The 14562-nt window shown below is 24.1% G+C and overlaps 1 protein-coding gene across 1 annotated transcript in view; it reads left to right on the top strand.

The window, feature by feature from the left end:
- The first annotated feature begins 5537 nt into the window (after positions 1–5537).
- The window catches only part of LOC117180754 (14 kDa phosphohistidine phosphatase-like), a 9771-nt gene continuing 746 nt past the window's right edge, over positions 5538–14562 (top strand). Inside the window, exon 1 of the mRNA XM_033373245.1 lies at positions 5538–5618. Within this exon, the coding sequence (XP_033229136.1) occupies positions 5552–5618 (67 nt within the window). The 5' untranslated portion in view covers positions 5538–5551. The remainder of the gene's footprint in view (positions 5619–14562) is intronic.

Below are 14562 nucleotides of genomic sequence, written 5' to 3'. Positions count from 1 at the left end.
AGCTCCAAGGAGATTATGTTGAAAAATAAAAAAAAATTTACCCAAAAAAAATTGTTTTTATACTTCATTCTAAGGACTTATTGAACTACCCTCGTAGATATAGTGAAAATCGGATATAACGCCCCCGGATTTATTTTTTCCGAGAATTAACGTTGCGCAACAGGTAGGAGTGAAACGATCTACAAGGAGTGCGCGGTGATCAAACACAAGTGAACAGACAAAAGCGTTTCCATCTGAAGCAGCACTCTATCGAGGGTTTTCACCTCCTCGTGTCACTAAAACGTAGTTATTTCCAAGTTTGACTCTATATCAATATATTCACCAATAGAATTGAGAATAATAACTAAGTAGAAGACGAAAGAAGGAACAATCCTCATATTTTCAGATCAAATTAAAATTTAATTAATGCATTAATGATGAATTTGATTCAAACTGTAACTACAATGTACTGTATAATTTTCTGTAAGATTGTATCAGAATTATACCTTGTAGTCGTTATCATAGATTGTATAGGCGTCAAGCTTATCTCTATGAGATATTGACATTTCATTGGTGTCAGTTTCAAGAAAAAAATTCCATTACTGAGTTCGTTAAATCTAATATCACTATTTATATAATTTTTAAGTTTCAGATAATTAGAATTAGATGAATGTCCATTCGATAAGCATGTGACATTTCAAGAACAACAAAATATTTGACAAACTCTCACGAAAACAAACGAAAAATTACATTGATATACTATAAATTTGGATGATTTTTTGCTACACAGAAGGACTTTAAAGTACCAGAATATAAAACGAAGCTTGGAACAAAGAGAACATATAATTGTTTACTAGAGATTCAAAGAACAATTTTTTTATTACATAATGAAAAAAAAGTTTTGAGAAATTTTGAATATCAATCAAAGCTAACGAATTTGGCTTTTCAAGAGTCGAAAAGTTGTGTAGATTCTACTAGTAGTTAAAATTTAAAGTGCCTACTGATTTTGAAAAAATATATGAAAAACATTTTTTGCTTCTATTCATTCTTTTTTATTTTTTGTCGAGAAGAGTCTAAGATAGAAGAGTCTAAGGGAGATTCCTCGATTTCTTGTGTTTTTATCACTTCATCCTCGCCGCTCTACATCTTTATTGTTGCTCTTTTATGATAGGTCGTATATATTTCACGAAAAAGAGTATTATTATTTTATTTTATTTTAAAATTACTTTACTTTTCTATTTATAAATTAGTTTTCCTCTCCTATTTCATTTAAAAACTTTTAAATCAGTCTCAACCCCCAGAATGACCTCATGTTCTTTTTCTTATCAATCTCTGTGATTTCTTCGAACGGAAGAAGTAATAATTAAAGTTTTTCCTGTTAAAAAACTTTAGTTTTTGGCCGAGAAAGTCAATAAATATCCTATCAATTTAGCCAATTAGTAAAGTGGATTAAATTATCCTTGAAGCTAAAAAATAAAAATTAGTACTCACTCTCATAGAACTATAATGCACTATTTGTTATGCACTTTTATTACAGATTGCAATGAAAAAATTTATTTTCTATTTTTGTATTAACTAAAGGTAAGGTGAAATTCGATCAATATTAACACGATCCGGTTATCGTCAGTCGTTTCAGACCCATGCATTTTTAAGCAAATGTTTGCTTTTTCGGGAGCTGGGTCTGTTTATCACTAAAAATAAAATATTTGTATACATTTTTTTGCAATCTTCATAAAATGCTCTTGAAGGAGAAGTGTTCAAGAGTGTACAGGAATTTTACCATATTTTTTAAATGATATTTGAGCATTTTAACATGTTTTGGGTCTGGAATGACCCACGATAACCTGAGACGATGCCAAAAAAGCAATAAGAAATAAATAATGTTAAAATATTGGGAGAAGTGATGCAAAAATAAAGAAACTGATTTATTTACCTAAGGTAGAATTTCAAATTATTTCAAAGGATTTAGAACGTATCTAAAGTTATTCTAAAAGATTCAAATAATTTCAAAAGATTTAAGGGATTTTATAAATCATTCAATGTTTAAACGATTGTTGAGAATATAAAAAATTTTAAGCTATTTAATCAGATTTAAAGGTATTTCAAGAGATTATGAAAACTTCAAGGGCTTTGGCAATCAAATTGAATTAAATACTCTATTACAAATTACAAAGATTTCAATGTACTTTAAGGGATTTCAAAGAATTTCTAGAAAACTTTAAAAAAATGAAATAAACGTTATTTAAAGGTTACGAAGAGTATCAGAAGATTTACAAAAATTCAAGAAAGGCCAAAGAACTTTGTAAAATTAAAAAAGGTTTTAATGAAATTTAACGAATTCCATGACATTTAAAAGATTTGATAGGGGACACCTCCATTCTCTCATGATTTGAAATACAGTAACTGCCAGGGCAGCTCTTGGATTTTTTTTTCTTATCTTTACAAGTTTGAGAGAATTTCCTTAAAAAACAAGAAAGTTATTAATTTGTTTGCGAAATAGGTCCGCGGTGGATCCAATTAAAACCTACTTTTGCCCTATTGTTTTTTCGTACAGACAACTTCAATTTTGCTCAAATCTATAGTAACTTATTCAATTATGAACGTTTTAAAATTGGACTTTTTTCGAAACTTTATTCTAAAATAAATTAAATTCAAAATTCTAGAATTCAAAGTGAAATTGTTCAAATATGAATGTTTTGAATTCGAAATTTTTAATTTAAAAATTTTCAATCTCAAATTATTTGCTTTCAAACCATTTTATTTATTTGATATATTTTCATTTATTTTTTTTTTTAATTTTTAGCTATCAATTCCAAATTCTTAATTACTAATTACTGTTTAAAACAAAATTTAAACTCTTATTATATTTACCGAATTCAAGAATATCCAATTTTGACATTAAATATTCTTGAAAATTATATTGTAGATTTTTTAAACTAAAGAGTTTTCTATTTTGAAAATATGAAATTTAAATTATTCAAGTATTAAGTTTTATAATTAAAAATTTTGTAATTTTGAAGATGAGCATTCGAAATTTCTTTAATTCGGTAGAATTAGAATTTTCACTTTTACGTCTTTAAATATAATAAGTTTTTAATTTAAAATCAGTTAATTAATCCAGATCAACCAGTGTCATAATGTTGCTTAAAATTTTTGCGAAAATTTTATTTAGCACTATTAACATAATTTGTTGTTCAAAATTTTTTTTGATAAATTGTTTATAAAAATTGATATAAATAATGACCCTTAACTACCAGAATAGACTTATATTTGTTTATTAAACCCTGACATATGATTAAACTTTTCACTCTTTTGATATTTTCTCGTACAATGAGCCATTATTTATTTATGGCCTTATAAACAATTTATTTTTTATAAACACACCCTCCCCTAAAAACCACAATTTTCAAGTTATTAGCAATCACCTTTTTTTATATCCTTAGTTTGATCATAAAGAATGTAATTATCTTGGGCAGCATTTTCGATATCTGACCCTTATTGTTTATAACTATTTTTATTAAGAAAAATCTTAATTAAAAAAATCGATTTTTTTTAAATTTGTGTATTAATCGATTGCACAAAATAAAACTTTTCGCTCTTGGGATATTTTCTCGAACGACCAGCTATTATTTATTCATGGCCGTATAAACAATGTATTTTTATAAACATAGCCACCCATAAGAGCCACAAATTTCAAGTTATTAAGGACTACCTTTTTTATATCCTTAATTTCACCATAAAAAATGTAATTATCTTGGGTAGCATTTTCGATATCTGATCCTTATTGTTTAAAACTATTGTTATTAACAAAAACGCTCAATGAAGAAAATCAATTTTTTTCTAATTTTTTTATCAAGCCATGGTACAAAAAAAATTGTTCACTCTGCCAAGATAATTACATTCTTTATCGTAAAATTAAGGATATAAAAAAGGTTATCGCTAATAACTTGAAAATTGTGGCTTTTAAGGGAGGGTGTGTTTATAAAAAATACATTGTTTATAAGGCTATAAATAAATCATAGCTGAAAGTAAGAAAACATATCACGAGAGTGAAAAGTTTAATTTTGTGCTATAGATTATTACAAAAATTAAGAAAAAATCGATTTTCCTAATTGAACTTTTTTGTTAATAACAATAGTTGTAAACAATAAGGGTTAGATATCGAAAACGCTAACTAAGATAATTACATTCTTAATCGTTAAATTAAGGATATAAAAAGGGTAATCGCTAATGAATTGAAAATTGTGGCTTTTAGGGGAAGGTGTGTTCATCAAAAATACATTGTTTATAAGGCCAAAATAATTAATGGCTCGTTCTACGAGAAAATATCAAGATAGTGAAATGTTTAATCATATGTCAATGTTTAATAAAAATAAATAATTCAATTCTGGTAATTGAGGGTCATTATTTACATTAATTGTTATAAACGATTTAGAAAAAGAAATTATGAACAACAAATTATGTTAATAGTGCTCGATAAAGCTTTCGCAACAAGTTGAAGCCACATTATGACCCTGGTAATACTAAAGGAATACTAAACGGTCTACTCTTAAAAATAACAACTTTTTATCAACAATTTAGGGTGGTCCAAAAATGCTTGGCAAAATTTTTTTGCATGCTAGAGTGCTACGATCCCCCCAATTTTTTCCAAATCCGAAAAAAGAAATTCTGCAATTTTTTATTTTTTTATTTCAACAGGTGCCGGTTTTGACTTGAAATTTCCCATGTAAAATGCATGGGGAAAAATCACTTTCTTGAGTTTTTAAGATAATTTTTTAGGGTTTGAAAAAATGTGACGGGAAAGTATCGGGGCTTGTAGAGAATTATCCACCAAAGAATTTATTGTATCTGACCTATAAGTCTGACACCCCTAACACCCCCACGAGTACCTGAAAACTACCCTTTAAACCAAAAATGTCAATTCTTCATGAAATCGTCCTTTTGAATACTGTATTCTCGTCTTTTTTTATTTAGAATTAAAAATATTGGTCTAGTAAAATATTTATTATCATTGGTTAGTTCATTCTTAATCATTTAAACAAATGTAATTTGTTTAAATAATTATTTTTCGAAAATTCGTTTTCTCCTCTAAATTTTTTTAATATTAGTCTAGTGTAATATTTATTAACATTGTTTAAATAATTTTATATTGTTTAAACAAAAGTAATTTGTTTTAAAAAAATTTTTCCAACCAAAATTTTCTTTAAAAATTATTACTATTGGTCTAGTGGAATATTTATTGACCTTCATTCATTAATTTTGCAATGTTTAAATTTTACTATAAAATAATTTAATTTTTAAACTCTTCATTTGGAAAAAATTTTTCAATTTTGAATCTTTGAAATAAGAAATTATACAATCCTAATATGGAAAAAGTTATTTAATAATGGATTTTTAAATTGCTTCTATTTTTAGCTTTAATTACCTTATAAGAATTTTTCTAAAACAGTTTTTTCCCTTATGATTAGTTTGAAATTCTGCGCCAAAAGTATAAGCGAAACTACCGCCGACTTTCGGTGAATTTTTAAAATAAGAAGTAAACAAATACACAAAAGCAAACGAAAATTCGCAAATGTGTTTTGTGCAGTGCGTGAATACGAAAGTCTTATTTTCTATTATTCATCAAAATTTCTCCAGAGGTATTTATTTATTTTTTCAGAAAATTTTCCCTGGAAAATTGACTTCAATATATTTTATGTCAAGCTTTGAAATTCTTAAAATCAATGCACGAGGTGTCTGAATGTCACCCGGCGAATTAAGGTTAACTTATAAAATTAGTTAATTACTTTTTGGTTTTAATTACGGAATGATTGAATGAGCTTCGACAAAAAAAGTAAATAAAAAAAGTAAAAGCATCAGTAACCTAAATTATTGAGATTAAAGAACAAAGAGCTTGCGCCTAAAAAAGCATCCGGCAGTTTTATAGGTTATGTTTCAAAAATAGTGACAATAATTGCTCTTTGCTTTATTTTGTTTTTCTGTATTGTTAAATGATTTTACAATAATTAAATATCAGTGAATTTTGAACACATGAAAATGCTAATTGACATTATTTGTGAAAATATCCCGCTTCCAATGTGAAGAAAAAAGATCGCTATGAATTTTCCTGCAAAATTAATAGTTATTATTTTTAAATTGAAATCTATTATATTATTAGAAAGTCATCTTTTGTTTAAAAATCAACCAAATTTAAGAATTTTTAATCGCACACCTTTAATTTTTAACATTTGAAATTTCTGCAATTTTGAAGATTTAAAATTTTTTAACTTGAAATATGGTTTTCCAAATTATTAAAATGAAATAATTTTTACTTATAAATCTTAAAAAATGAAGAGTTTTTAATTGTCACTCTTCAAAGATTGTAGAAATTTGAATTTGGTATTTTTTTGTATTGTTAAATGAGTTTACAACAATGAGATAAAATCAATAAAATTATATATAATAAATAATAACTAGGTGATAATTATTGAAAAATCTTTTATTATATTATTTAAAATTCCTCTTTTTGGGGTTATAATTTTCTTCTTTGATCGCAATTTTAATTATTTCGTTGAAAATTTAACAATTTTGTTAAAAATTCATCCGTTTTGGTTGAAAATTTAACTGCTGTTTTGAAATTCGTATTATTCGCTTGTAAATTAAACTATTTTAGTAAAAAATTTAAATATTGGGCTGCAAATTATTTTATATAAGGAAAATTAATATTTTTGGGTGAAACTTTCAAGTGTTTTATATAAAAAAACGCATTTTTCGTATCAAAATTATCAGTTTACAAATTCGGCTCTTATTTTGGAATGTATATTTCATTCTTGAAAATTGAGTCGTTTTTAATTTTTTATTATCCGAATTCAAGAATTTTTGTCACTTCAACACTATGATTTGTATATTTTTTAAATTAAAGATTTTTCAATTTTGGAAATTAAAAAATTAAAACTCTGCAAGTTTTAAGTTTTACAAGTAAAAATTATGCGACTTTGTGGATTTATGTTCGAAACTTTCTCAATTTGCAAGATTTAGAATTTGTTAACATTAATTTTGACGTTCAAAATCACAAAAATCTACGAATTTTTATTCACGCATCTTCAAAATTCAAGCGTTTTTTATTGTAACGTTTTAAAATTGTAGAAATTGTAATACTAAATCTTTAAAATCAAAAACTGTTTAATTTTGTTTAAAATTTGAAAAATAGTAAAAAAATGTATTTTGTTTTATTTTAGTAACTCGAGGTTTATAATGTCCAAAAATTTCTGTAATTGGTTGTATAAACTTTAAAAATGAAGAGTTTTTAATTTGCAAAGTTGCAAAGTTTAATAATTTATCATTGTCATTGTTTGAATTTGGACAGTATTTAATTTTGAAAATTAAGAATTTAAATTAATGTAATCTTTAAGATTTAAAATTTAAAAATATCTAACTTTGATGATTCGAATTTGAAAAATCTAGAATATTTTAATTTGAATTTTAAGTTTGAAAGTCATCAAATTTAAGAATTTTTATTTATACATCTTTAAAATTTCAGAGCTTTTTATTTCAAATTTACAAAGTTAAAATTTTTGTTTATAAATCTTCAAAATTAAAGAGTTCTTAATTTTTAAATTTACAATAAAAAATTTTTGTAGTTTCAATCTTAGCAAATTAAAATTGTATAATTTGGATCCTTACATTCGATTTTTGTTTTATTTGAAAATGTCGAATTTTTTAACTTGACTTTTTAGTTTGAAAATTATCAAAATTTCAGAATTTTTATTTGCACATCTTTAAAATACAACTTTTTTCTTTGTTAACTCTTTGAAAGTGCAGATATTTGCATTATAAGTATTAGGAAAATGAAGATTTTTTAATTTGTAGAATTAACAATTTAAAATAATACATTTTTTAAGTGTGGTAATTAAAAAATCTGTAATTTTGAAGATTTATATTTGAATTTCATCAATTTGTAATATTTCGAATTACGTAATTTAAGAATTTTTATTGATATCATTAAAAATTGTAGAAATTGGAATTTTGAAAATTAATAATTAAAAATAATGTAAGATATAAGTTTTACAATTCCAAATTTTTGTACTTTTAATTATTTAAAGTCAAACTTTCAGCAATTTTGAAGATTTCGAAAGTATCATCTTGTCTTCTGAGTTTTCAAACAATTGAAATTTAAGATTTTTATTTATACCATTTAAAATTGTAGAAATTCGAAAATTAATAATTAAAAATAATGTAAGATTTAAGTTTTACAATTACAATTTTTGTTCTTTTGATTATTCAAATTCAAAATTTCTGCAATTTTGAAGATTTAGAATTTGTGAACTTGACTTTTGAGTTTTCAAACAATTAAAATTTAAGAATTTTCATGTATGCCTTTAAAATTGTAGAAATTTGAAGATTAATAATTAAAAATAATGTAAGATTAAGTTTTACAATTACAATTTTTGTTCTTTTGATTATTTAAAATAAAAATTGTCTACAATTTTGAAGATTTATTATTTGTTAACTTGACTTCTGAGTTTTTAAATAATTAAAATTTAAGAATTTTTGTTTATACCATTCAAAATTGTGGAAATTTGAATCTTTAAATTGGGAAAATTAATAATTAAAAATAATATAAGATTTAAGTTTTACAATTCAAAATTTTCGTACTTTTAATTATTTAAATTCAAAATTTCTGCAATTTTGAATATTTATTTTTTGTTAAGTTGACTTCTGAGTTTTCAAATAATTAAAATTTAATAATTTTTTATTTATACCCTTCAAAATGGTAGAATTTTGAATTGTGAATCCTTAAATTTGAAAAGTTTTTAATTGGGGAAATGAATTAAACAATCAAAATTTAAGAATTTTTATTAACACCCTTCAAAATTGTAGAAAGCGGAATCTCTAAAGTTGAAAAGGTTTTAGTTTTGTAAATTAATAATTTAAAATATGTTAAGATTTAAGTTTTACAATTAAAAATTCTGTTTTTTTGATTATTAACATTGAAAATTTCCGCAGTTTTGATGATTTAGACTTCATTAACTTGATTTCTGGGTTTTCAAACAATTGAAATTTAAGAATTTTTATTCATACCATTCAAAATTGTTGAAATAGGAATTTTGAAAATTAATAATTAAAAATAATGTAAGATTTAAGTTTTACAATTCAAAATTTTCGTACTTTTAATTATTTAAATTGAAAATTTCTGCAATTTTGAAGATTTCGAATTTGTTAACTTGACTTTTGTGTTTTCAAACATTTAAAATTTAAGAATTTTTATTTATGCCCTTCAAAATTCTAGAAATTTGAAAATTAATAATGAAAAATAATGTAAGATTTAAGCTTTACAATTAAAAATTGTATCCTTTTCAATACTTACACTCAAAATTTCAACAATTTTGAAGATTTAGAATTTGTTAACTTGACTTTGGATTTTTCAAACAATTAAAATTTAAGAATTTTTATTTACATCCTTCAAAATTGTAGAAATTGGAATCTTTAAAATTGAAAAGTTTTTAGTTTGGTAAATTATTTATTAAAAATAATGTAAGATTTAAGTTTTACAAATGAAAATTTTGTTATTTTGATTATTTACATTCTAAATTTTTTGCAATTTTGAAAATTTATAATTTATTAACTTGACTTCTGAGTTTTTAAATAATTAAAATTAAAAAATTTTTATTCATACCCTTCAAAATTGTAGAAATTTGAATTTTGAATCTTTAAATTTGAAAAGTTTTTAATTTGAAAAATGAATAATTAAAAATAATGTCAGATTCAAGCTTTACAATGAAAAATGCTTTTCAATATTTACACTAAAAATTTCGGCAATTTTGAAGATTTCGAAATTTCTAACTTAACTTTTGAGTCTTCAAATAATTAAAATTTAAGAATTTTTATTCACAACATTCAAAATGGTAGAAATCGGAATCTTTATAGTTAAAAAGTTTTTAGTTTTGAAAATTAATAATTAAAAATAATGTAAGATTTTTGACTTTTAAGTTATAAAATCGCTTAAATTAAAGAATTTTTACTCATACTTCTTTAAAATCCAACCTTTTTTATTTTTACTTCTTTGAAATTTTACAGCTTTGTATTGTAAATCTTTGGAACAAATGAAAATGATAATTCTGGCAGTAATTGTGAAAATATTTCGCATCAATTGTGAAGAAAAAAGTTCTCAATGAATTTGCCTAACAAGTAAATGGTTAATTATTTTTAATTGAAAAGTTCACTATTATATTCTTTCTATAAAATTTATATTTTTTGTTAAAATTATCCTTTTTTGACAAAATTGAACAATTATGTTATAAAGTCATCCTTTTTGGTTGAAAATCAAACTTTTGTTATTGAAAATTTGTCTTACTGGTTTGAAAATTCAACTATTTTGATAAAAAATTCAAATATTCGTTTGACAGTGAGGTTTTTCGAGGAAAATTCATATTTTTGAGACCAAAATTCAAGTGTTTTATAGAAAATATGCAATTTTTGCTTAAAAATTCCACAATGTAGTTAAAATTTTGTTTCTCTCAGGACAAAAAAAACTTCCTCGGTTGAGAAGTTTAACTCTCGCTGAAAATTGATATTTTCGATCTGAACATTCTTTTTTTTTAGAAATGTTCTTATTTTTAGGAAAAAATACAACTGTATGGTTAAAAAATAATATGTTTTTGCATATGATTCAATTATTTTTTTGAAATTCCCTGCGTGAAATTTCTCCGAAATCTCTTAAACTACCTTAAAATATTTTCAAGTCTTACGTTAAGTAAATAAATATATCATTATTTTGTAGTCTCTCAATTTTTTCATTATAATTTCGAATAATTTCAACAGATTCAAAAAAATTTCTAGGGAATGCAAATAATTTGGTAAGATTTCTAAAAAAATTTAAATGTCTCAAAATTCTTTTAAATTTGTTAAAATAACTTAAAATCTTAAAAATCCTGCAAAACACATTATTCGATCGTTAAAATTATTACCTTAATAGGAACGTAAGTTCTATTATTTGGGCCTTACTAACAAATTTAATAAAAAAGACAAGGATTTGAAAAATTATAAATTATAATTTATATTATTAAATTATTTTAAATTATAAAATTATAAATAAAAATCAATTTCCCTAAAAAAAAAGAATTAAAAAAATTTGGTTTCAAAATTGTGGCCTGATGAAAAATTGAAACGGTTCTGAAAACACTATCGAATGTAATTGGTAAAATCTCAACAAAAAAAAAAGGATTCCAATAATTAAAAGGTTACGTTTTTGAAATCAAAGAATATTTTAAAATTTCTAGAATGAATAATAATTTTAAAGAAAGATGTGAAATTAAAAAATTCATATTTCTGAATTTTCATGAATAACGCTCATTTTTAATTTTTTCCTTTCGTAGTTTTTAATTTTCAATTGAAATTGAATTGTTTAGATTTTGGTAAGTATTATTAGCAATTTAAAAATTATTAGTTTTTAGGCGATTTGAATTTGCTTCGAGTAATTGAAATTTTAAGGTACTTGTCGTGCCACAGGTCAGATATCTGAAAAAATAGTTTTTTATGATTTGGAAAATCAAAATATTTTAACTGCTGTCATTTCAAATAAAAAAAATGATTTTTTCATAAAAAATGTTAAAATTCTACAGTTTAGTAGAGTTAGAACTTAATTATTAGAACAAGTTTTTTTAAGAAATCATTTTTTAAGCAAATAAATATATTTTAAGATTATTTAGTTATTTTTAAATTTGGAAACAGTAGAGTTGTAGAGAATGTTTTCCCGAAAAAATAAGCCGTCATTTATTTAAATGAAATCATTTTTCAAAAATTGATAAGAAGCCACGGTCAGTATGTGATTGAAGTTTGCCATGTTTATAAACGAAATTATAAAATTTCCGAAATTTCTTTGAGTGATTATTTGCACCTGGTGACAGTTTAAAAAAAAGTTTAATTCCTTATAGCTGACTAAGTTTTACATACCTAGGGACTTTCAAATTTATATAGAAAATAAAAAACAAAAATTTATTTTCGTTTATAAACGTTGAAAACTTCAATTACGTCGGTCAGTCGCATTCGTTTAAGTTTCGACGATCGGGAGTCGAATTTTATCATTTTTAACGTTTCTCATTTAAAATTACTATTTATTTCGATAGGTTTTTTTTTTAGGACAATTTATTGTTCATTTTAGAAAAATTTATCTAACAATTCAAACATACAACATATACAACAACATTAAAATATATAATCAAATTAATACATATAATGCCTGGCCACTTCAGATAAAGTATATAATCCAGGCATTACATATAACCCCTAGGGATTATATATAATCCCTAAGCATTATATATAATGCCTGGCCACTTCAGATAGAGTATATAATTCCTAGGCATAATATATAATGTCTACAACATATGTTACATACAACATTAAAATTAAAAAAAGTAGAAACAATTTATAATTCGAAATTTTCAGAAGCTTTGCCTTTGAAGTATAAAATTTAGTTTTCAATATTAAATTGTCCAATTTTAGTCGCTTTGAATTAAAATTATTCAAATTTAAAAGTTTTCAATCTTTAATTATTTTATTTTGAACACTTTTAATCGTACAGAACACACAGAACACTAAATATTCAATTTTTTAACGTTTTCACATTTTCATATTTTTGACATTTTAATCTAAAATCATGCTAGTTGCGCATTTCTCCAACCCAAATTAACATCGCTTAGTTTTTAGTGCTCCGACTTAAAAATTATACAATTCAACTATTTTTTATAATTAGATTGTCCAAAATCATTCGTATTTTTTTTTAAATTTCAGGCGCTTGCAATTCGAAATTATTAAGTATTAATTATTGTTTCAAAAATATTTAACACCTTATATTAAAAAATCATGCTCACATTCTCATCGCGCGCGGATCGCTTCACTCGCAAGTTTGAGCGCGCCTGTGGCGCGCGAATGTTGGTCAAAGCATCGGCAACAGTAATTTGGTGATTGTGAATTCTCTTTTGTTAAAGCTCCTTTAACTTTAACAAACACATTCTCATCACGTATCTCGTGCATCGCACTCGAGTTTACCCCTAAAATTGTATACCATTCCCATAAAAGTATATTATTATAATTCATAACATGCATTGGTATTAAAACTGACATACTTTAATTGTCCTGTTTGAAAAAAATGCACATTCTTTAAACAAAAGTTTGTTAATTAACATATTATTGAAACTTTTGGCTTTTTTTCATAAACTGAATTTGTTCATTTCCAATGTTATTTGTATAATTTAAACTTTACACATACGATGTAGGGCTTTAAAGATTTCAAAAAAATTGAGAATATTTTTTGCAATTCATTTTGAATTCACCCTGAATTATTATTAATTTATCCTAAATTCTTTGGAATCCTTCTAAATTCTCTTTAATTGCTTCCAACAAAATTTTTTTAAATATTATATTTATTTTTGAAAATATTATAATTTAAAGCATTAAAAATGCTTTAAATTATAATTTGTTTACTTTTCATGTTTTGAATTTTAAAATATAAATGAGAAAAAATCGTAGGGAGAAACTGGTACAATTTTTTCTTGTGTCGTTTTTTTGAACATTCAATTCCATTATTTGTAATGTTATTTTTTACGATTAAAACGAAAACCACGCATTCTATCAGAAAATTATTCCAAAACAATTTTTAGACTTTTTTGGGTTGAACAACTTTTGTGAATTCATTCTCTCATATCTTGTGTCATTTTAACAAAATTTTAAAAATATTTTATTTTTAATGTTATTTTCCACGACTAAAATAGAAACTATCTATCGTACTTAAAAAAACCCATTAATAACAATTTTTTTGCTCTACTTTCGCTGAAAAATTGTTATCTATTTGTTTTTTTCTTAGCTTGTGTCGCGTGTCGAAAAATTTAATTTTTCTATCTTTAATGTTTTTTTTTTTATAAAAAGAACAAAAGCTACGTGTCCTATAAAAAAAGGATTCATAAAAAATTTGTAGATTTTTTTTTGGGCGGACAATGTTTGTCTTATAATTTTCTTTCCTATCTTCCATAGTTTGACCGCAAAATGCCATCTTTGATTTTTGATTATTTTTTGTGCGGTCAAAATTTAAATTTTCGATTTTTTGAAGAATTCAAAAAATTGTTATGATAATCTTGTAGGAGTATCAATAATTAACATTTTTCTTCTCGTATCTTCTTTTTCATATCGTGCGTTATTTGGCTTAAAATGTTTATCTTCGTGTGTTTTTTGGAATTTTGTAAATGCTATAACTTAAGTAATTTTTGGTTTTGTGAAACAAGTCATTAGGATAAATTGTTCGTCTTTTTGAATACTATGAATATCGGTACAGGGAAATTTTTAATTTTGGAAAAAGTGGTCTCAAAAATATTCAAAATGCCCTAAGTTTTTGAATTTTTATACTTAAAATGGCTAGCTAACAAACTTGACCTTTAATTTAGGACACTAAATGCGTGTACCAACAGCCAATCTAATAGATTAATTTTTTCAAAAGTTATCGTGCTCATAGCCGGACAAAGACAGACAGACATACAGACACATTAATAAAAATCTGTTTTTCGGATTCAAGGGGTCACGAAACGTGGACATTCGACAAAAACTGGGAGGGGG

The sequence above is a fragment of the Belonocnema kinseyi genome, chromosome 9, assembly GCF_010883055.1.
Source record: "Belonocnema kinseyi isolate 2016_QV_RU_SX_M_011 chromosome 9, B_treatae_v1, whole genome shotgun sequence".
In the NCBI taxonomy this organism is placed as follows: domain Eukaryota; kingdom Metazoa; phylum Arthropoda; class Insecta; order Hymenoptera; family Cynipidae; genus Belonocnema; species Belonocnema kinseyi.
The sequence above is the reverse complement of the archived record's forward strand: the minus strand, read 5'-3'. Positions and strand labels throughout refer to the sequence as shown.